Source organism: Cheilinus undulatus, linkage group 24, assembly GCF_018320785.1.
Source record: "Cheilinus undulatus linkage group 24, ASM1832078v1, whole genome shotgun sequence".
Taxonomy (NCBI): Eukaryota; Metazoa; Chordata; class Actinopteri; order Labriformes; family Labridae; genus Cheilinus; species Cheilinus undulatus.
In genome coordinates, this window is record NC_054888.1 from 9,594,052 (window position 1) to 9,614,852 (window position 20,801).

The 20,801-nt window shown below is 36.6% G+C and overlaps 2 protein-coding genes across 2 annotated transcripts; both read right to left on the minus strand.

Moving 5' to 3' along the window:
* Positions 1 to 3,696: 3,696 nt before the first annotated feature.
* cnot9 (CCR4-NOT transcription complex subunit 9) lies at positions 3,697 to 7,976 on the minus strand. Its single transcript, XM_041782005.1, has 8 exons — positions 7,784 to 7,976; positions 7,177 to 7,356; positions 6,555 to 6,670; positions 6,326 to 6,435; positions 6,113 to 6,222; positions 4,397 to 4,495; positions 4,205 to 4,296; positions 3,697 to 4,071 (listed from the first exon to the last, which is right to left on the minus strand). The coding sequence occupies exons 1-8, from the start codon at positions 7,799 to 7,801 to the stop codon at positions 3,903 to 3,905; spliced, it is 894 nt and encodes a 297-aa protein (XP_041637939.1). The 5' UTR covers positions 7,802 to 7,976; the 3' UTR covers positions 3,697 to 3,902.
* Positions 7,977 to 10,076: 2,100 nt separating this feature from the next.
* On the minus strand, positions 10,077 to 19,078 carry LOC121506535 (histone-arginine methyltransferase CARM1-like). The gene is made up of 14 exons (XM_041782385.1): positions 18,971 to 19,078; positions 17,559 to 17,670; positions 17,280 to 17,405; positions 17,082 to 17,203; positions 16,904 to 17,008; positions 16,690 to 16,800; positions 14,032 to 14,209; positions 13,853 to 13,943; positions 12,392 to 12,473; positions 11,197 to 11,282; positions 10,906 to 10,995; positions 10,660 to 10,797; positions 10,443 to 10,532; positions 10,077 to 10,167 (listed from the first exon to the last, which is right to left on the minus strand). Exons 1-14 carry the CDS (start codon positions 19,076 to 19,078, stop codon positions 10,143 to 10,145), a joined length of 1,464 nt encoding a protein of 487 aa, XP_041638319.1. The 3' UTR covers positions 10,077 to 10,142.
* Between the last annotated feature and the right edge of the window lie 1,723 nt (positions 19,079 to 20,801).

The window sequence follows — 20,801 nt, forward strand, 5'->3', positions numbered from 1 at the left end:
TTTTGCATATTGTGAAATCTTTCTGTTTCATTACATATTTTAGCAAAAAGTTTGTTTTGTGAAATAGTTTTGTTCGGGTCGATGTTTTTTGTATTTTTAAAAATATTGGTAGTGTCTATTTTTCTATAAAACATTTTTGCAATTGACAATTTTTATTGCATGTCTTGAAAACACTATTTCCAACTTACTAAGTATTTTGGATTAATTTTTTGGAATTGATTTTCCTGTATTTTGCAAAATAAAAGTGCATTATGAATTTTTTTCAGTGCCTTAAGAAATGTTAACAATGACGTTGCTTTCTTTTGCCTTTATAAGTTTGTGTTTTGTGATTTTTTTTCCTTTCACCAAATGTTTTTTTTTTTTGCATGTCATGAAATGGGTTTGTTCTCGTTTCTGTTTAATTTTTTTATTATTATTTTACAGATATTTTTAGTGTCTTTTTTTAATATATGAAACACATTTTTGCAATCCATGACTTTTTATTGCAATTCTTAAAAATGTTATCACAAGTTATCAAAACATTTTGAATTTTTTATGATTGTGCTTCATGATATATTTCAGCGTTTTGTAAAATGTTTTCAGCATTTCACTGAAGATCTTATTTTGTCAAAATATTGTGATATCGAAACTTTTTTTTTTTTTTACATTTTATTATTTTTTTAATTTTTCATGTTTGTATTTGGTGATTTTTTGCCTTTACCCATTGTGTTGTTAAATTTCCTAAAATTTTTTGCATGTTGAAAAATTTTTTGTGTTTCACTAAATACTTTAGTATTAAGTGAAAGTTTTAGAACATTTAGTGAAATTTTTTTGCAGTTGACCTTCAGGGCTACCGTACAATTCTATGATTGGAGTAAAATTTGTTAGTATTTGCAGTAAAAGTTTTAAATGTAAGTGGAAAGCAATAAAACACTCCCTTATATTTTGCTTAAAACTAAGATTTTTATATTTATATTGATATATGATAAAGTCAGCAGCAGCACTGCCTTCATTGGTAAAATACTGAAAAGAATCTTTGCTTCTATCAAACTCTATTTCTAGGGATTACACTGTCCTGATTCCCTCACACATCTGTCCCATGATGCTTTGCAGCAGCAGCAGAGCCTGTCTACTGTCCGTCTAAAGTTACAAAAACATCAAAGTTTGCGGTTTTCCCCGCATATGAACAATTCCACCGCGCCATTAAAAAGATATTCAGCATCAAACCTCCAAACAGACAAACATCAGACATGATGGCGGCTTTAACCGCCGCACAGATCCCATCCACGGTGAGACGTTGAGCGTTTCTTCAGGTCGTGGTCGTGCGTGTTCTTCGTCCCTCTCAGGTTCTCTCTCATTAATAATCCACAGCTGCAGCTCAGCTTTCACGCTCACATTACACAAACAGAGCCAACAGCAACATGGAGGGGCCCCTCACATCGACCTCCTCCAGGAGAAGAGAGGGGACTACGTTACCCAGCAGCCACCTCTGACGCCTTGTAGCTTTTTAGCTAACTTTTGTGTTGTAAATTTGACTTTTAATAAGTCTTTCTAATGAACCTCAAAAACACTTTAACCGATTTTTATCACACTTTGCACTCATATCCTCTGAGATTCAAGGATGAACTGATCAAAGTTCGGAGGTCAAAGGTCAGCTAGTTGCTACGTTTGGTGGACAACAAAAACACCGCAAACACAGCATCCCCACTGTGAAGCACGGTGGTCGCAGCATCATGCTGTGGAGATGCTTCTCAGCAGCTGGACCTGAAAGGCTTGTAAAGGTAGAGGGAAAAATGAATGCGGCAAAATAGAGGAAAATCCTGGAGGACAACGTTATTCAGTCTGCAAGAGAACTACGACTATTTTCCAGCAAGAGAATGAGCCGAATCATACAGCGAAAGATCAACAGAATAGACAAGGTGAGTGTTCTGGAGTGGCTGAGTCAAATCCCTTTAATTAAACTAATACATCTCATTTAATATTTTTTTCCCAAATTGAAGCAGTTATGCTTTTACTTTTACAAAAATGGGTTAAAATTAACATTTGTGAATGTCTTTGGTTTTTGCATGGCATCTCATAAATATCCTCTCTATCTGTGTCTCACAACCCTCCAGGGCCCTGGGGTCCAATCCCCTAGGGGGCACCAAAGATCTCAGGCAGGGCTTTGAGGTTGTCAAAACAAGAATTGCATAGATGAGCAAAAGCCATCAGATGCAGAGTTTAAACACAAGTTTTTTTTTTTTTTGGTCAATTCAGTTGGAATTTTAGTAGTGGAAAAAAAATTGTCACACTTGACTCCTTATTTTTGACTGACAAACATGTTTGTTTGTTTTAAATCTGTATGGGTCCCGGGTGTAGAAGCTAATTTCTGCTGAAACACTTAAAAAATATATTTAATTGGGTTGTTTTGTTTTGTTTGTCCTTTTTTGTGTTATGTTATTTTACTTGTTTTGTATTATTAAGATATAAAACTCAAAAAAAAAAAAATGTAATTCTTACAAAAAAATCATAATAATCTCTTAATAATTCTTATCATAATTTCAACTTTTTGTCTAACGACTATGATTTTTTTAAATCTTATAATTTTTGCTTTTTGTATCACAATTTCAACTTTTATTTCATAAATTTGACTTATCTCATGATTTTGACTATCTATTAATTTCAACTTGTCATCTTATAATTTTGACTTTTTATCTCATAATTATTTCGAATTTTTCTCAACATTTTTACTTTTTGTATCACAATTTCAACTTTCATTTCATAATTTTTACTTTTTATCTCACAATTTTGACTTTGTATCTCATAATTATTTTTCTGTCATAAATTTTTAATTTTTATCTCATAATTTAAACTTTTTTCTCACATTTTTGACTTTTTAATCTCATAATTATTAATTTTTGTCATAATTTGGACTTTTATCTTATTATTTTGACTTCTCACATAATAGTTTTATCTCATCATTTAGACTTTTTATCTCATGATTTCATAATTTCTTTTTTTTATTTTGACATTGTATCTTGTGGTTTAAACTTTTTCTCTCACATTTTTGACTTTTTGATCTTGTAATTATTACTTTTTATCATAATTATGACTTGCTTTTTCATACTTATGACTTAGAATTCCATTTTTGTGTTTTTTTTTTTTTTTTTTTTTAGAATTGTCAAACTTTAAATTTGTTTTTTTTTAAAGTGGCAGAAATGAGCTTCCACATGGGTATACTCGGCTTTTCTTGGAGTCACAGAAGACGAGCTTGAAGGAAAAAAGGATCAGGAACTTCTGCTCCAGGGAATCTCACGATCTCCCATTTTGGGAATCACTCCATTAAAGTTGTATAAATGGCTGCAGACGGTGATACAAGCAGTCAAACCTACATACTGACAACCAGAAATACCAGATGTACGTACTTTCCATCTCCTCTCTTTTTGTCTTTGCAGTATAATCAACTGATGATGGATATTTATCAGCTGCAGCTCCAACATATACACTCGCTTTCATTATGGCTGAGGACAAGGAACTGGCTTAATCAGGGAATGGCATTTGGTCAGAGTATTACAGAGTGACATGGACACACCAGTGCACAAATATGCAGCGCTCACGGTGGCACAGATCTGATGCAGAAACATAAACCAGGCTTAACTTTGATACGGTCTGCTGCTGTCTCACCATGACTCTCCACCTCACTAGAATAATGTGAACGTGTGACTGTTTCTGCAGCAAATAAAAACCCCAAACATTGTTTAGTCGTTGTGCGTCACTTTAATGTCGATCGTAAATCAGCCGAAACGCTGAGAAGCAGAAAAACGTCTCAGAGACGCCGTCTTTGTTTAAAGTCTTTGATGAAAACAGAGCCGTCCACCATGATTGGAGCTTTGTCTTCAGGCAGGTCTGTGCTGGTTTTTGTCTTAAAGGGGGCAAGATGAGAGTCACTGCGTGGGGAGGGGGATGCCCCGCGGGTCGGTCACCTGTCCCTCCTGCAGGTTCTTCACCAGCTGGGCCAGCCAGCGTTTGGTGGTGGTGTCGTCCTTCAGCACGGCGGCGAACGTGGTGTCTTTGAGCTGGTCGGGGAGGCACTGACGCAGAGCTTCACGGGCTCTGATGACAAAGACAACAAACAAGGATTTTAGGGTTGTTTAAGGATCAATTTATACATCTATTATAACAATAATTCAGCTTTTTAAAAGCCACAAAGTGTCAAAACATTCAGAAGAGAAGATGTAGATATTACCTGGAGTTATCCGACAGGCGAAGGTAGCATCTCACCACGTGTTTGAGGAGGCGAGCTGATGGCTCTTTAGACAGCTGGAGGACCATTTTACCCTGAAGCACAGTTTATAAAGTCATGATTAGGGTTTAAAATCAGGAAAGCAGCGCTAATGCAATAAGAAATATCTAAATTAGAAAGATAGGAGACACTGACGAGAATCATGGCGACGTGAGAGAAGCGTTCGTAGGTCTGACAGATGTAGGCCAGCCCCGTGTCGTCCAGGAGGATCTTCTGCAGGATGAATGTTGCAACCTAAAAAACAAATTTAAGATAAAATTTAGGAAATATTTACACAATTCTTGCCCCATAGAACTTTGGTGCTTTCGATTTCTCTGTCAAACTTTAGTCAATATCATAGTATATTATTATTTTATATAATATATACAGTTGAAACCAGAAGTTTACATACACTATATAAAAAGGCACATAAACTTTTTTTTCTCACCGTCTAACTTTAAATCAGATTAAACTTTTCCTGTTTTTGGTCAATTAGGATTACTAAAATTATTTCTATTTGCTAAATGCCAGAATAATGAGAGAGATTATTTTTTAGACAATTTTTTTTTATTTTCTTGAGAGTCAGAAGTTTACATACACTAAGATTACTATGCCTTTAAACAATATGGGAAAGCCCAGATGATGATGTCATGTCTTTGGAAGCCTCTCCTTCTACTACAATCACAACTGCCCAATCACAATTGACATTACTTTGTAGAAATCAGTTTTCACTTTGACATTACAGGGGGTTTTTGGAATTTATTTGTCAAAAAGGCCGAATTATAATTGCCATGACTGATATATAAAAGCCAAATAAAAGCATAAATCATCCAAGGGGGTGAATACTTTTTTATAGGCCCTGTACATAATACGCTGCCTTAACTGTTAAATGAACAAGTAAAGCTACAACAAAAATTACATAAAATTCTCAAGATGCTACGAGGCCGTGTTAATTAAAAATACTATCCAGGAATGCCCCAACAAAGGTTACCATTGAATTTAGGACCTCTAGATAGCATTAATAAGACTTTTGAAAACTTTCAAAGACCTTGAATAAAAAAAAAAAAAAAAAACAACAACCCTGATTTAAGGCCTTATTTTGTTAGACATTTTACCTTAAATTTTTAAAATCTGATTTCAGGTCTTATTTTTGAATGAGATATTTAAGACATTTGATGGGGCTGACTATTAAAAAAAAAGTTCAAATCTTATTTTCAGTTTTTTTCTTTTACCTTAAATTTCAGTGTTTATTTAATGACCTTTTACAAAGACATTTTAGGGCCTTTATTTTTTATTATATTTTAATTTAGGTCTGAAAATGTTTTCAAAATAAGGCTTTAAATCAGATTTTTAAGATGTTTGAAAACCTTTAATATTAAAAATCTGATTTTAACCTAATTTAAAGATTTTTTTCCCTTAAATTTCAGTTACTTTTCAGACCTTTTAAAAAGACATTTCAAGACCTTCAATATTTTTTTACATTTAAGATCTGAAAATGTCTTTAAACTAAGGCCTTAAACCAGATTTTTAAGATGTTTGAAGACTTTTTATTTTAAAAATCTGATTTTAAATATTATTTTTATGATTTTTTTTTTTTACCTTAAATTTCAAAATTTCTTTAAGGGCCTTTCAAAAAGACATTTTAAGATGTTAAATTATTATTATTTTTTATCTAAGGTCTGAAAATGTCTTCAAAATAAGGCTTTAAATCAGATTTTTATGTTTGAAGACCTTTAATTTGAAAATTCTGATTTCAGGTTTAATTTTTACAACATTTTTAAGATCCACAAGAACCCTGTATAGATCTTTACAGAGGTCTTTCTGAAGTACCTCTTTCAATGAGATAATACATAAACAACAATAATGGAGTACCGTTTTGGAGAGCTCACTGCCAGACTCCATGATACGAAGGCACAAAGGAATGATCTCTGTTGTCAACAGAAAGTTGATCACTTCCTGTTCGTCTGTTTTTACTAAAGCACCTGAAGAGAGGGAGCAAAAATTAAAACAAAAAGCAAAACTGATCAAAGCAGCTGTGTGAAGCTCGAAGAACAAATGAGGCTTAATGTTTGACTTTGAACTCACCGATGACTCCTAAGCTGGTGAGGCGGAGGTATTCAAACGGGCGAGTTTTACTGACGGTGTGCAAGAACGGGTAAAGGAAGAGTGGGATGTGAGCGGCCAGGAACGCCGACCTAAAGATGACAGAAATGTTCCCATGTTAGTTTATACAACATAAAATCATCATTGTATATCTAATTAAACTCAGTCTTCTTAGATTGTGAGCAGGGATACAGAGAGGGAGTGGAGGTACCGCGTCTCTGGATGTGAGGCCACACACTGCAGCAGAGCGAGGGCGTTACAGACTCGGTTTGACTGATGGGCCGTCAACGTCGGCGGGTTGATTGAGGGGTAGATGTTGACGATTTCCTGGAAACGAAGAAGATGAAAATAGAAATCAAACATGAATAGAGCTTATCTTTTCCCAATTAACCCTTTAACCCTTTCAGGGCCTTTCAGTTGTAGCTTTTGCTCTCATTTTGACATTAATTTTTTTAGTGATCTGGAATTTCAGCATCCAAACTATGTTGACAAAATTTTCCACTGTGTAGACAAAAAACTGACAGTCTTCCCCCTGGAGCCGTTTTTGGCCCATTGACCTTCATTAAAACCACTCACTATTGAGCACTGAATGTGTGTGTGAGTGTATATTATATATAGGCAAAAATTAAGGAAGATTTTCCTAAAGATTCATGATAATAATCACTTCACTGCTGCTGGGTTTTTTTTTTGTTTGTTTTTTTTTTTTGCTTGAAGCAGCTTTGGTTTAAAACCCAGATCATAACCATGATTTTCAAAAAAACTCAGTGTGAATTTCCAACCTCTCCACTGTGAAAAAATAAGTCAACAGTGTTGATAAAGTTTGTATATTTCACCTGCAGCAGGGCAGCGATGGTCCCACAGGAGTGCCACAGCATGGGGGCCAGGTCAGGGACAGACTCTCTCTTCTTGCTGAGCTCCAGAAGAGCGTTTTCTCTGGTCTCTGGACTGGACAGCTCGTTGATCCACTGGTAGATCTTCTCTCTGTCCACCTGGGCCAGCGCCGTGGTAACAGCCTGAAGAACAACAAAAACAGCATTAGGACTTAAATTAACTCAACATAAACCACCCTGAAATACAACACAAAGTCTAACACGATTTCTCCGTGCATCAATATGTGTTAAAAATGTATAAAGTCCCTGTTCCTTGCTCCTTGTATAATGGTGGTGTTGTAGATCGAGTCTTTCGTTGACTTCCATGTAAATAAACGAAAATTTGCAGTAACATTATGTCATTACTCTCTAAAACATGGATTTCAGTGTATTAATTTGTATTTTAATACACTCAGAATTAACTATAACACTTTCTTTCATCAATAACAGAGGATAAATATCAATATAAATGAAATAAACATCCTAACACCGGTGTAACACAGCGGAGCTTTCATGTTAGCTAGCATTAGCTCGGAGGCTAAATTTAAAGTTAACGGTCGTTTTTACTCACCGCTCCTGTGGCCAACATCCTGAGCAGCGCTTTGATTTCACCTCTATATCCTTTTAATCTCCCCCCACCTCTATTTATTCATTTAACTTTATTAGGTTAAAGAGAAATTTTATAATAAAACACAGAAATGAAGCTACATTAGTAATGTTCTGCCGTTTCCTTCTTCTTCGTAAAAGTTTGACAGAGGCTTGAAAACGACACTTCCGGGAACTACTGCCACCACGCGGTACGGAGGGTGGACAACATGCTATTTACTGAATAAAATAAATAAAATAAAATAAAATAAAAAATAAAATAAAATAAAATAAAATAAAATTTAAGCAAAGTTATTTATTAAAATTAAAAATAAAGTAAAGCAAACAAATAAAAAAATACAAGTCAAAGCAAACAAAATCAAATCAAATATATCAAAGGAAAAAATAATAAAATTAAGTTAAATCAAATCAAGCAAAGCAACAAAATAAAGTCAAGAAAATTGAAATAAAAATAAATGTAAAGCAAAGTAACATAAAATAAAATAATTCTGTATCTTAGATTATCAGTTAAAAACTTCACTTCAGTCCATGGATTTTCCTTGTAAAAGATAATATACATACATTTTTATCTTTGTTTCCCTCATAGCTTGTACCCCTGTCTCTTTTTTAAATGTTTTATTTTTTACAGTATGCTGTATTATAACACACCCTTACAAATACCGTCCATCTGTACAAATAAATCAAACCTCTGCATGGGCATTTTATCCAAAATGTGAGATTGTTTTAACAGCTAATCTTTCTGCTCCATAAATGACTCTTTCAGTAATATTTAAGGATTTCTTTAAATTCTACTTAACTTGTGTGCACTGAGGATAATTTGATTAAAGAATAGATTACATTAAGCCTTATAGTTTTAAGAAAACTATAATTTTAAATAACTGGGTGACAGTTGGGTCAAAATAAATCTGCAGGATGTGTTTAATTTTAAGCTAATAAACTACGATAAAAATGTTTGAATTATGTATCAAGGAGCATTTTACAAATTAATAATCATATGTTATAATAATGTGGAAGAAAACACAACTCTGCCGCATAAAAACTTTTATTTTTATAAAATGTGAAAAGAGAGAAAGAGAGAGAGTGAGAGGGGGAGAAAACTGTTGATAATAAAGCGTCGTCTCTCTCTTTTTGGCTCAAAGTTTTGATGTTTGAAAGTTTTGACGCCTGTTGGTTCCTCCCCAGTTCCTACAGAGAACAAAAAGAGACAAAACAAGAGGGAATGTTAACGTTATATAAAATAAACTCAAAACAAGGATGTCTTCATTTCTGTACGGTGGCCCTGAAAGTCAACTGTAAAAATATTTCATCTGGAAAACAAAACAAAACAAAACAAAACAAAACAAAACAAAACAAAACAAAACAAAACAAAAAAAAACTTGTGGGTTGACTGCTATCTTCATTTTAGAAATTTATAGTGAAGACTTTAAAAGACTCCCAAAAATAAACAAATGATTAAATAAATAAAAAACAGAAAGAAGGACAATTGCTTCTATCTTGCAGCAGCTCAGTTTACACAGGAGCAGGAAAAGTATTAAAAAAAACCCCTTATTTTAAGTATAAACTCAACTTACTATCAATATATAATAAAATACATTTTTTCATAAAATTTTTAAATTTCGAATTATGAATTAAATATAAATATCTTTATATGAATATACAAGGGGATTAACAATAGAATTTTCTGAAATGCAAAATATTCAGAATGTTTAATATATATTTTATAAAGCACACAAAAATATCACGAAACAGAAAAACATTTTATTGAAACTGAAAATGTTCTTCTTAACCCAGAAATATTTTTGAAAAAAAAAAAAAAAACATCCATTAAAACATTAAAACATTTTATGAAACAGAATTTTTGAAGAAACTGTATTATTTTATTATTACATTTTTAATTTTTAGTTTTTAAATGAAGTTTTTTTAGGCTGGTTGTCAAAAATGTTTTTGTTTTTGTCATTTCAAAATTTCTTAAAAAAAAATAATTTTTAAGTTTTGTTTTTTTTTTTTTAACTTTTTTTCTATGTTTCATGAAATATTCAGGGATTTTATCGATTTGTTTCCTCTTCATTCACATATTTTTGTGTTTAAAATGTTCCAAAGTTGATATTTTTCTTCTGCTTAAACCTGAATAATTACTCAAATGACTGATGCGGCCCTCTGCTGCCCTCTTGTGGCTCCTTGTCAAAGCATCTCTACTTGGAGTGTTCAAGCAGTGCCTTTTTTGATTGCTAAAATGTCCTGTGTGTTTATTTCACCTCTGTCTATCCAGATGAAGAGAAATTCCTTGGACTTTGGTGTCTTCTTCTCCAACAGTGAGGAGGTTTTCAGTTGTGGAACCAGGACGGTATCCTGCAGAGACAAAAAGCTTCAATGTATATGTTTAAATAGCAGAGTTTATCTTTAGCTCTTAAAGTCACTATCATACCTTTAATATGCAGTCTGAAAAATAGCTTTAGAAATAAAGTATGTGCACCTAATAAAAAAACATTGAAATTAGGTCAAAATAATCCACATTGTATTTAAAAATGCTCCAAAGAGTAAGGAAATGAAAGCTTCTCTTTTGTATTACATGGCTTAATAAAACAAGAAACTTCCTACATGAATCAGGGGAAAGAATAACTCACCTGAAGAAAGGATTTTTAAGGTCAAGGATGTTTCCTGATCTGAATCCTGATTGGTCGACTGTGGCTGTGATGTGGATGTCATAACTCTGCCTGAATTGTAGGAAATGGGAAATATTTGATGCACTAAAAACAAGTTTAACCACTGGTTTAAAAAGAAAAGATGAGTAGGACATGTGCACTCTGATTCTAAAGGAATCAGATGAAATCCCAGGGGTACCTGCTGTTGGCGACCATCAACACGGTTCCTGACAGAGTCTGTCCGAGTTTAACAAAGAGTGGCGTCTGCAGCAAACATCTGACCTGAGACCAGCGGGTGAGAGGCTCTGAGGGCGACGTAGAGAGCCATATGACTGACCTGGGCACACAAAGAGAAACGCAGACTCATTTTTGTTGAGGGGCTCATGATTGATACTCAAAAAGAAATACTTAATGTAGAATAAAATCAGAGTTGTGTCATTCATACTTTGACCCCGTGTAGGCGACGTCAAACCAGAAGGCGAGACCGTGAACGAGACCGGGCTGCAGCAGAGTGAAGACGAAGGGAATCTCTACTCTGCAACATTAAACATATCAGGAATTTTGAAAATAAAGCAACAAGAGCAAACATTAGGTTTATGATTAATCTTCTAAGTGTCAAAATGACGAATAACATCAGTTCTTAAAAAAATATATTTTAGTGTGTTATAAATCATATTTTATGACTTTCAAATGCTAATGTAAGTGTTATGAGTTGTGATAACTGCATGTTTATAACCTGTGTAAATCCTCCTGTTTGGTCTCTGTGAAGTTGAAGCTGTGCTTGATCGATCGGGCCATCAGAATCTGAACATCAAACGTGTCCTGAAATAGACATTGAATAAAATAAGAAAAATACAGATCAACAGATGCATTACTAGGGCCCGAGCACTGACCTCTGATTTTTTCAGCCATTCTTGGAGGCCTAAACATGCCAAAAAGTCCCAAAACCTTCCACAAATTGTCCCCTTGTGGAAATTCTTGTCTGAAAGTGGAATCGTGCAAGTTCATAGCACGGGGTCCCAAACAGGGGCCCCAAACGTGAGATAGGATACTGGGATTTTGGCCATTTTTGGCTGTTTTGAGCAGCATCACTGGTGTCACATCTGTAAGTTCCCCTCCTACAGATTTCATCAGATTTTCTCCAGATTTTTTATGCTCATTCTTGATAAGATGGACATCTGAAGTTGTAGAAACTGTGAGTTTTCACCAAAGGGTAGGACTGTGAATAGGGCCTAAAGTTGGAAGACTGTTTTTCTGTATTTTTTGAAGTGTGCCAACCCTTTTGATTCCAAATAACTTTTTAGTGGTTGTGTCAATCATCACCAAACTTTGCAGGAATGCTCACACACTGATCCTAAATACATTGATGTATTAGTATCATTACTTTGTCACAGCGCCCCCTTCTGCTAACTGAAAATTTCCATTATGATTTTTCATTTTTTCCTACAAGCAAATTTAAAAACTCAGCCCCAGCACAGCATTCACCCTGGACTTATGATTTTTACTCTGCATATGGGCCATCATGAGATCTATAGAAATGCCTTCAGGACCCATGCCCAAATCCCAACAGGCAGTCCACCAGCTTCATCTCTATCACTATAAGGTGTTTTTGATGGTGCTAAATGACTTTAACCTGTTGTAACTTTTGTATACACTATGCTGGGTTCATCTACAGTTTCTGGCAAGACTGCAGTATCGCACTGAACACGCCCACATGCAAACGTCTCATCATTGTGCCCCCTGCTGGCAAAAGGAAGTGACTCAGTGGGGTCATTAGTTTATTCCTCTTTCCCAACATGTGACGGGGTGAGAGGGCCTGCTGTTTGCAGCTCTAGTTTTACACACATTTATCATATTTCACACATTAACAATCTTTTAGGTCTCCTTAATGTGAATGAGTGCTTTATTATGATGGTAGTGTCTTTTCGTACCACTATAGGCTGCCTGAGGAACTCGTCCACCGCAGCGACGTGCAGAGCGCTCAGGTTAACGCCAAAGAAACTTCTCTGCTGCCTGCAGACAAAAAATAGACACTTGGGTTATTTACAGTCAGCGCAAATATTTCCAATTTGAAACAGTAGGTTTTTTTTTTGTCTTTTTGCTGATTACGGTGGGACAACTACAAAAACATTTTACTGAATGCAACAATACTTATACTATAGTTTATGGACATATATGGAAATGTTTGGCTTTTGGTCAAATGTCTTTTGCAACTGACCTTCAAGGCCTCTGTAGCTTTCATTAGGGCTGGATTTAATCAAATCTGTTTTAAGTTAACTCCTTTGATTTTTGCAAAACTGTTCCCCTGAAATGAATCAACACAAGTCTGAAAATCTAAAAAAAAATCTAAGGATAAAGGGTAAAAGCTTGGATTCTGAATTCCTCTTCAAACAACTTCAGTTTTCCTTCATTCCTCAAAGCTGGCTGAGCCTGACCTGAACATGGAGGTGAAGCGGGGACGGGAACACAAACACCGTACAGCATGTGCAGTGAACAAACAAACTGCACAACAAAGCTGGTTTTGTTTGAACAGAGAATAAGAAGAAAGCCTACTGGTTTCAGTGGCGGAAAAATGTTAAGGGGGACCTAATAGGTAAACTTTCTCTCAGCGATAAAAGAGAAGATGAGTTGATAGGATGCACACCATGTTCTAAATTATTATGCAAATTAGATTTTACTGTCATAAACATTCAATTTTTTAGTTTTTCAGTTAAACTCAGATTGAATTGTGTCAGGGCTCTTTGGATCACTGATATCAATCTCAGACAACATGTCCCAACAAGGCTGTGACCACTTTTTTTCCATGGTACAAAAAGAGGAACCGTGCCTTAGGTAGCAAAATTATCTTCATGCATGAAAATGCATCATCTCATAATGTATATATACATACATATGAACTAAAAAAACCTCTGTAAATCTAGAAACCACTCTAATGTAGCAAACGCTGATAATGACGGAGTGGTATGACCTGTTTTTAATGAGAATGTCTTTCCATCAAGCTATTACTTCACAGTATAAATTACTGATAATTCCTTTGTGCCTTTTTCTTTACAGGCTACAACATTACCTTTCACTTTAACCCACACAGAGCTGTGAATTTCTGCACGGTCCCATCCTCTTTATCTCCACTGAGTCTCCGCAGTCTGTGATATTTAATAAGTGGAAAAACTATTTGGAGCCCTGACATATCGGCCTCAAACTGATCCTATCAGTGTGTCTCCGGGTTTGTCTGAGTCAGGGCTTGACTGAACCCGAGCGTTTTACACCCGGCAGGAAACACGCCTGGCCGAGGTCGAGCTGAACGAGAGAGAGAGAGAGAAGGAGGCAGTGTGTTTGCGTGCTCATGCATGGATGTCTGCCTGTGTAAACATCAGTGTCTGTGAGTCAGAGACCAGAAAGAAGCCTGTGCGTGGTGTTCGAGGTAGAGCTGCTCGTCAGTGAAAGGGGCCAGATGGATATCAGCAGAGGAGGGAAACATCACACCTGGAGGGTTAAAGTTAAGAGGTTTATCAGGGTTTTACTGTATCATTTATTAAATAAATAGTTTCTGATGTAAATGTCTGACTAGTACCGTTTGGTTTGAGCCACTTCCTGGCCCGTATGAAGCCATCCAAGAGCCTATCACCTAGCAGCATGTGTCCCATCGGCTCAGAGATGATGACGTCCACCATCTCTGGACAGACGGCGTCCTCTGTATCCCCCTCCAGGACCGTGATCCTCTCTGACAGGCTGTTACTGTGGACCAGGATCTGTGGACAAGACAGAAATCATGATGTCTTCAATAACACATTAGTAATGGAGACAGTTTATCATCTCATCGATGCACTTGTGTTACTCTTGAGTTATCTCTTTAAAGGTACCAGAGCCAGAGAACAAGACATACCAACATGTGAACTACAGAAATACCCAAACATCAGCTCTTAGAGGAGCATTTACCACACAGTGATCCACCAGTTCATTATGGCAGTATGTCTATAGGGATCTACCTAACTACACTATATGGACAAAAGTATTTGGCCACACCTGTTAATGATTGAATTCAGGTGTTGAAATCAGACCCGTTGCCACAGGTGAATAAAACCAAACACCTATCCATCCAGTCTAAATAAGCAAACATTTAGGATACTAAATGGGTCATTCTGAAGAGCTCAGTGACAGTGGAAGGTGGTACATGAAATTTCATTCCTGCTGGATATTCCCCAGTCATCTGCAATTGATGTTATTAGAAAGTGGAAGCGGCAGGAACAACAGTAACTCAGCCAAAAAGCGGAAGACCACATAAAATAACAGAGTAGGGTCAACGACTGCTAAGGCACATGATGCATAAATGTTGCCAACACTGTTAATCCCATAGCTGAAGAGTTCTGAACTTCCATTGGCATTAATGTAAACACAAAACAGTGAGACAAAGCCCTGACCTCAACCCCAATGAAGAAATGAAAATAATGAAAGAACAAACCATCCAAGGCACCAACAAACCAAAGAACAAACAAACAAACCAACAAATACACATACCAACTCCTTACCAAACCAATGAACAAACTAACCAAAGAATGGACTACCGAATGAACAAACCAACAAACGAATAGACCAAAGAACAGACAAGCAAACAAATGAACTGGCACATAAACAAACCATCAACCCAGTGAATCAAAGAAAGGGCAAAGCAACAACAACAACAAAAAAAAACTGGCGTATGACCAAATCAACAAACGATCAGACCAAAGAATGGAAAGACCAATGAACGAAAAATCAAACCAATCAACAAACCAAAGAACATGCAAACTAATGAACAAAGTGACAAATAAACAAACCAACAAGCGATCAGACCAAAGATTAGACAAACAAAAAAACGAATGAATGAATGAACCAACCAACCAACCAACCAACCAACAAACCAACCAAAGATTTAAAGAACCAAACAGTGGAGGAAAACACCAAAGAATGTACTAAGAAACCACCAAATCAACCAAAAAACAAACCAACAAATGGACATACCAATGAAGGACAAACCAACGAAAAAACAAACCAATGACCAGACCGACCAGTGGACTAACTAATGAACCAACCAACCAGCACGCCATCAATCCATAGCTCCAACCATCCATCCATCTATTTCTTTCTTTTCTTTTGTTCTTTCATTGAATTGGTTACCATGGTTGAGCAATTGCATGTAAGCCTCACATTAACAAGTCAAATGCCAAGCGCCGGATGGATTGGTGTACAGCACACCGACACTTGGCTGTGGAACAGTGGGAATGTGTTCTGTGGACTAATGAATCACGCTTCTCTTTTTGGCAGTCGGATGGGTAAGTCTGGGTTTGGTTGTGCCGGGAGAATGCTACCTGCCTGACTTAAATGTGCCACGGGTGTTTGGTGGAGGGATAATGGTATAGTGCTGTTTTCAGGGTTAGGCCTAGGCCCCTTATCTCCAGTAAAGGCCAATCTTAGTGCCTAAGCATACCAAGACCTTTTAGGACAATGCTATGCTTCCAACTTTGTGGCAACCATGTGGGGAAGGAGTTTGGCATGGAAGAACTAGACTGGACCACGCAGAGTCCTGACCTCAACCCCATCGAGCACCTTTGGGATGAACTGGAACAGAGTTTGCGAGCCAGACCTTCTTGTCCAGTATCAGTGCCTGACCTCAAATATGCTGTATGGCATTTCATTTAAGCTTTTAAAGCAACATTTTTTGGTGTCTACAGTGTTCAGGAATTCAGTTAATCAAATCTTTTTCTAAAACAATGCTGTGGAGTCTCTGGACAAACCAAGGGACACTGTGACCACAGCTTTAAAAGGAAGAAATTTCAATAAAAAACATCCTCTGTTGATTTACCAGAACAATGTGGACCAAGAACAAACAACAAACATAAAACCTCCTCTTGGTTTGTTGTAAATATTCGAAAACACATGTAGCTTTAGTGGATATAATCTTCATATATCAGTCTGTGTTCATTTCCATGCACATCAGCATCTCCGTGCAGCCCGTATCCTGCTGAACTCTGAGCCAGATGTTGCCGCAACCCATTAACTCCCCAGAATGCCACGCTCTGCATGTGATGTATGCAGCCTGTGTGCGAGCGTGTGCGATGGAGAGCGTTGCTGTGGTTTCTTCTTGGGCTCTATGACGGCCAACAAACACTCCACGAACCCACAAGTGGAGGATTCAGAGACCAAAAAGTCCAGTTTTAAACATCAGAATGTGACAAAAAGACGGAGGACCGACCTGGGCGTACTTGGCCATGGGTTTGGACTCAATGGCGTACACTCGGCTGGCTCCCGCCTGGACGGCAAAGAAAGAGAGAATACCAGAACCACAGCGCAAATCCAGAACCACCTACAGAGAAACAATGATAGGTTAACTCAGGTCCAAAAACACCAAGACTCAAGCACAAAAACAGAAGTTAGATTAGGCCCAAGCTTTAGAAATAAAGAACTACCTTGTCCCTGAAGTCCATCTCGTTGTCAAGAATCACCCTGTGGAACGTGGCGATCCTCATGTAGTCCTGAAGGAGGCTCTGCTGCTGAGACAGACAGCCAAGGAACTACACAAACACAAAAATACCTCATTAAAAACTTGTTTTTTGCACCTTTTGGAGCCACAGTTGAGTATTTTACCTGATGTCCTTGAGAAGAAGCATCATGCCTCCTTTCTGTATGCTTGTTTCCTTTTTCTATGGGACTTTTCCTTGTCTCCTCATCACTACTTCTCTTCAATGACTGCTGGAACGTCAACAAATCTAGAAAGCAAAACAGGTTGAGGATGATTCCGATGATTATAAGCAGTAAATATAGTTGATCATATTCCGTACAGACCTGATGGCGTTTTGAACTCAAGAAGGAGACTCAGTCTGCCGAAGGAGACCAGGAAGGACTGACCTCCGACTCTGCAGCAGTCTGTCTCTGTGGAAACGGTAAACTGGAACACTGATGCTCTGTTAGCTGGAAAACAACATAGAAACCTTTAAAATAACTGTGTTACTTGTTGAATGACTCTACAGAGGCCTAGCATGGCTAAAAAAAGAGAAGAAGTCTTTATACAGGTCAAGGTTTGCTACGTAGAGCTCTTGAAGTTGCTATTACATTTGCACCCACCGTCTTCAACAACAAGCTGGTTACCCTCCTGTCCTGATGTGAGGAGCAGAGTGAGCTCATCCTCTCCTCGCTGTCTGCAGAATCTGACCTGCTGTTCCTTCATCACCTCCTCCTGAAAACAGAATGCAATAACGTGATATATACCAAATGACAACGCTCCATATCAGTGTTGTTAATTCTAAAAGTCTAAAAGTGGTTTTACAGTGTGACAAATCACTGCTGTGAATCAACAATTTCCCATCTGAACAACTGATGAACATATCAAAGAGCCAGTAAATCAACCATCCAACCAACCAACCAACCAACAAGCACACCAATGAATAGATAAACCAGCCAACCAACCAACTAATGAACTAATCAACAAACCAATGAATCAACAAATGAACTAACAAACCAGCGACCAAACTATCTAACAACAAACCAATAAAACTACCAAACAAATAAAAAACAAGCAATGAATGAGCCCTCAACCAACCAACTAATCTAGAAACAAACTTACACACCAATGAACCAACCAACACACCAACCAATGAGGCGACCAAACAACCAACGTGCCAACAAACCAACCAACAAACAAACCAATGAGGCAACCAAACAACCAGCCAGCCAACAAACAAACAAACCAATGAGACAACCAACCAACCAACTAGCCAACAAACAAATGAGGCAACCAAACAACCAGCCAGCCAACAAACGAACAAACCAGTGAGTCAACCAACCAACCAACTAGCCAACAAACAATTGAGGCAACCAAACAACCAACCAGCCAACAAAAAATGAACAACGAACCCCTGAAGGAACTGATATATGGACCAACAAACCAAATAACTTAATTACCAGCCAATGCATGAAAACACCAAAGAATGAACCAAGGAACCAACAAATCAACCGACAAAATCAACCAGCGAATGAACAACTCAGTGAAGGACAAACAACTTACAAACAAACCAACAGATCAAAGAATGGATTTAACTAAAAGACTGATGAATAAAAACTGGACGAAAAAACAAGCACATATAAGAAACAACAACCAACCAGCTGACCAACAAACAAACCAATGAACAAATGGACAAATCAATAAACTAACAAATGAATGAACAAACAAATAATACATGGACACAGAGACAATGAACTGACCAACCAACCATTAATCCATACGTTCATGCACCCATCCATAGATCCATCCAGTCATGTGTTTCTTTCTTTTTATTCTTTCTTTCCTAAAAGAAGGCTGCCTGAGCTTTGAAGAGCAACAACATCCTCTACATGAGCCTATTTTTACATTTTGCTACAGGGATCATCATTCAGAATAAACAATCATAAATTAAATTTTGGATTTGATTAAACCAGAACAGACAGAAAAGATTCATAATCAATAAGAGCGTGATCAGTAAAGTTTAAACTTCTTCTACCTCCTCATTGGTCTCCATGTCCTCCTTCTCCTCCTCGCTCCTTGCCTCCTCCTGCAGCGTGAAGACCCTCACAGAGAAAGCAGACGGCTCCTGGCTCCTCTCCTCCATTCTTCACAGTGAAGGAAAGCTCCTGTCAGAGGAGGAACAAGGAGAAAAAGAGAGGAGGAGAGGAGGGGGAGGGGAGGAGAGACTGATGGAGAAAAAGGGGAAAATGGAAATTTTTGTATTTGTATATGACATTTGGTGCTTTAATGGATGTTTCTGTTTTGTTGGGATGCATCAATGTGATTTTTCCACACAGGCTCAAACGTACACTTAAAATTAAACTTGGACCAACGTTTCAGACAAAAACACTCCTTATTTTGTCTAAGAGTATAAGGAGGAAGGCAAGTCAGGGTCAGACACCAACAGCTCCCCCTGCTGGATGTGAAGCATCAGAAGCCATAAATCCCAACTATTTCTACATTACTATCTCTATTACAGGATTAACTCTGCAAACATTTTATCAATTATGAATAAAATATGTCTGCTGTGCAAGAAATTTTTCATATCCACCCCCTAACCTATAAATTTCCATAACCTTTTCCCTGAGTTGCTTGGTGTTCTTTTGTCTTTGTGGTGTAATGGTAGCCAGGAATACTGAATCAATTCAGACACATTCAGTGCACTCAGGTGATCCCCGTTTCACTAATTGTGAGACTACTAGCACTAATAGGCTGGACCTCTGTTGAATAATGTCTGTCACTTTAAAGGGAGTGAATTTTTATGCAGTCACTTATTTTAAGTGACATATTTTTATTTAATTCACATTACTTTCTAGAAATCAGTTTCTACGTTGTCATTAAAGAAATGTTTTGTTGTATTTTTTGTTGAAAAAATCCATATTACATTGTCCATGATTGGTTTTTAAAATCAATAAAAGGGTAAAACATTCAGGGGTGAATATTTTTTATATGTGCTGTATTTTAACTGCAACTTTCACAAATTTTTCCCACCTTTTCATTTACATTTGCCTTTTTGTTTACTAGTATACTGATTAGAAATCTCAGTTCCAAAATTGTTGGGACATTGTGTAAATTATGAAGTTAAAAAAAATGTGTTTTCAACCTGTATTCAACTGAGCACAGAACGAAGACGATGATGATTAATTTGACTTTTGCATCAACTTCCAAAAAAGTTGGGACAGGGGCAAGAAAAAAACTGGAGAAGACTCCATCCAGATGTCATTTTCAGGGACGTCCCTGCTTATTTTAACGACAGTACCAAGCCAGTTTTTTTTTTAACACTATACTTTTGTTTTGGAAAAGGTCAGATATCAATATAAACAAATCAAGGCATTAGAATAAATATAAGTAAGAATTAAAATGAGGCACACAGATAAAACATAAAATATCACAGCTCAAATCACAAAAGTTTTACATTTATTCCAGATTATTTTTCTTCATCTTTTGATAAAATAAACATAAAGAAACTTTCCATCAAACATTCACTGAAAAAAGCATTATTCATAGTCTTCTTAATAAACCATTTATGTGCAAATAAAATCAATAAATTTAACATTTAATTAAAGTTCATTACAGCTGAAATGTAGGCACACCATCCTGCATGGATCATCAAACTTAAACATTAATATAACTCATTAAATACTTAAAGTAACTCAACATGATTGGCAATTCTTATATAGAAAGCTGCATCAATACATTCACAATCTGTGATTGATTACAAAAAGGTGGATAAATATGATACAATCTTTAGAAAAGGCACCTTCATGGCATTACAGTTATTAGTGTGCTCACATTTTCTCTGCTTCGTAGAATTTTCAGTGTGATGT

Coding starts and splice junctions, on each gene's coding strand:
- cnot9 (XM_041782005.1), bottom strand. Junction 6,436..6,554: donor GCCTCACATCCAGAGACGCG/GTACCTCCACTC, acceptor TGTCATCTTTAG/GTCGGCGTTCCTGGCCGCTC. Junction 4,496..6,112: donor GCAGTGAGCTCTCCAAAACG/GTACTCCATTAT, acceptor TTTGTTTTTTAG/GTTGCAACATTCATCCTGCA.
- LOC121506535 (XM_041782385.1), bottom strand. CDS start 19,078: ATGGAGGAGAGGAGCCAGGAGCCGTCTGCTTTCTCTGTGAGGGTCTTC. Junction 17,009..17,081: donor CTTCTTCTCAAGGACATCAG/GTAAAATACTCA, acceptor GTGTTTGTGTAG/TTCCTTGGCTGTCTGTCTCA. Junction 10,168..10,442: donor CTTAAAAATCCTTTCTTCAG/GTGAGTTATTCT, acceptor TTGTCTCTGCAG/GATACCGTCCTGGTTCCACA.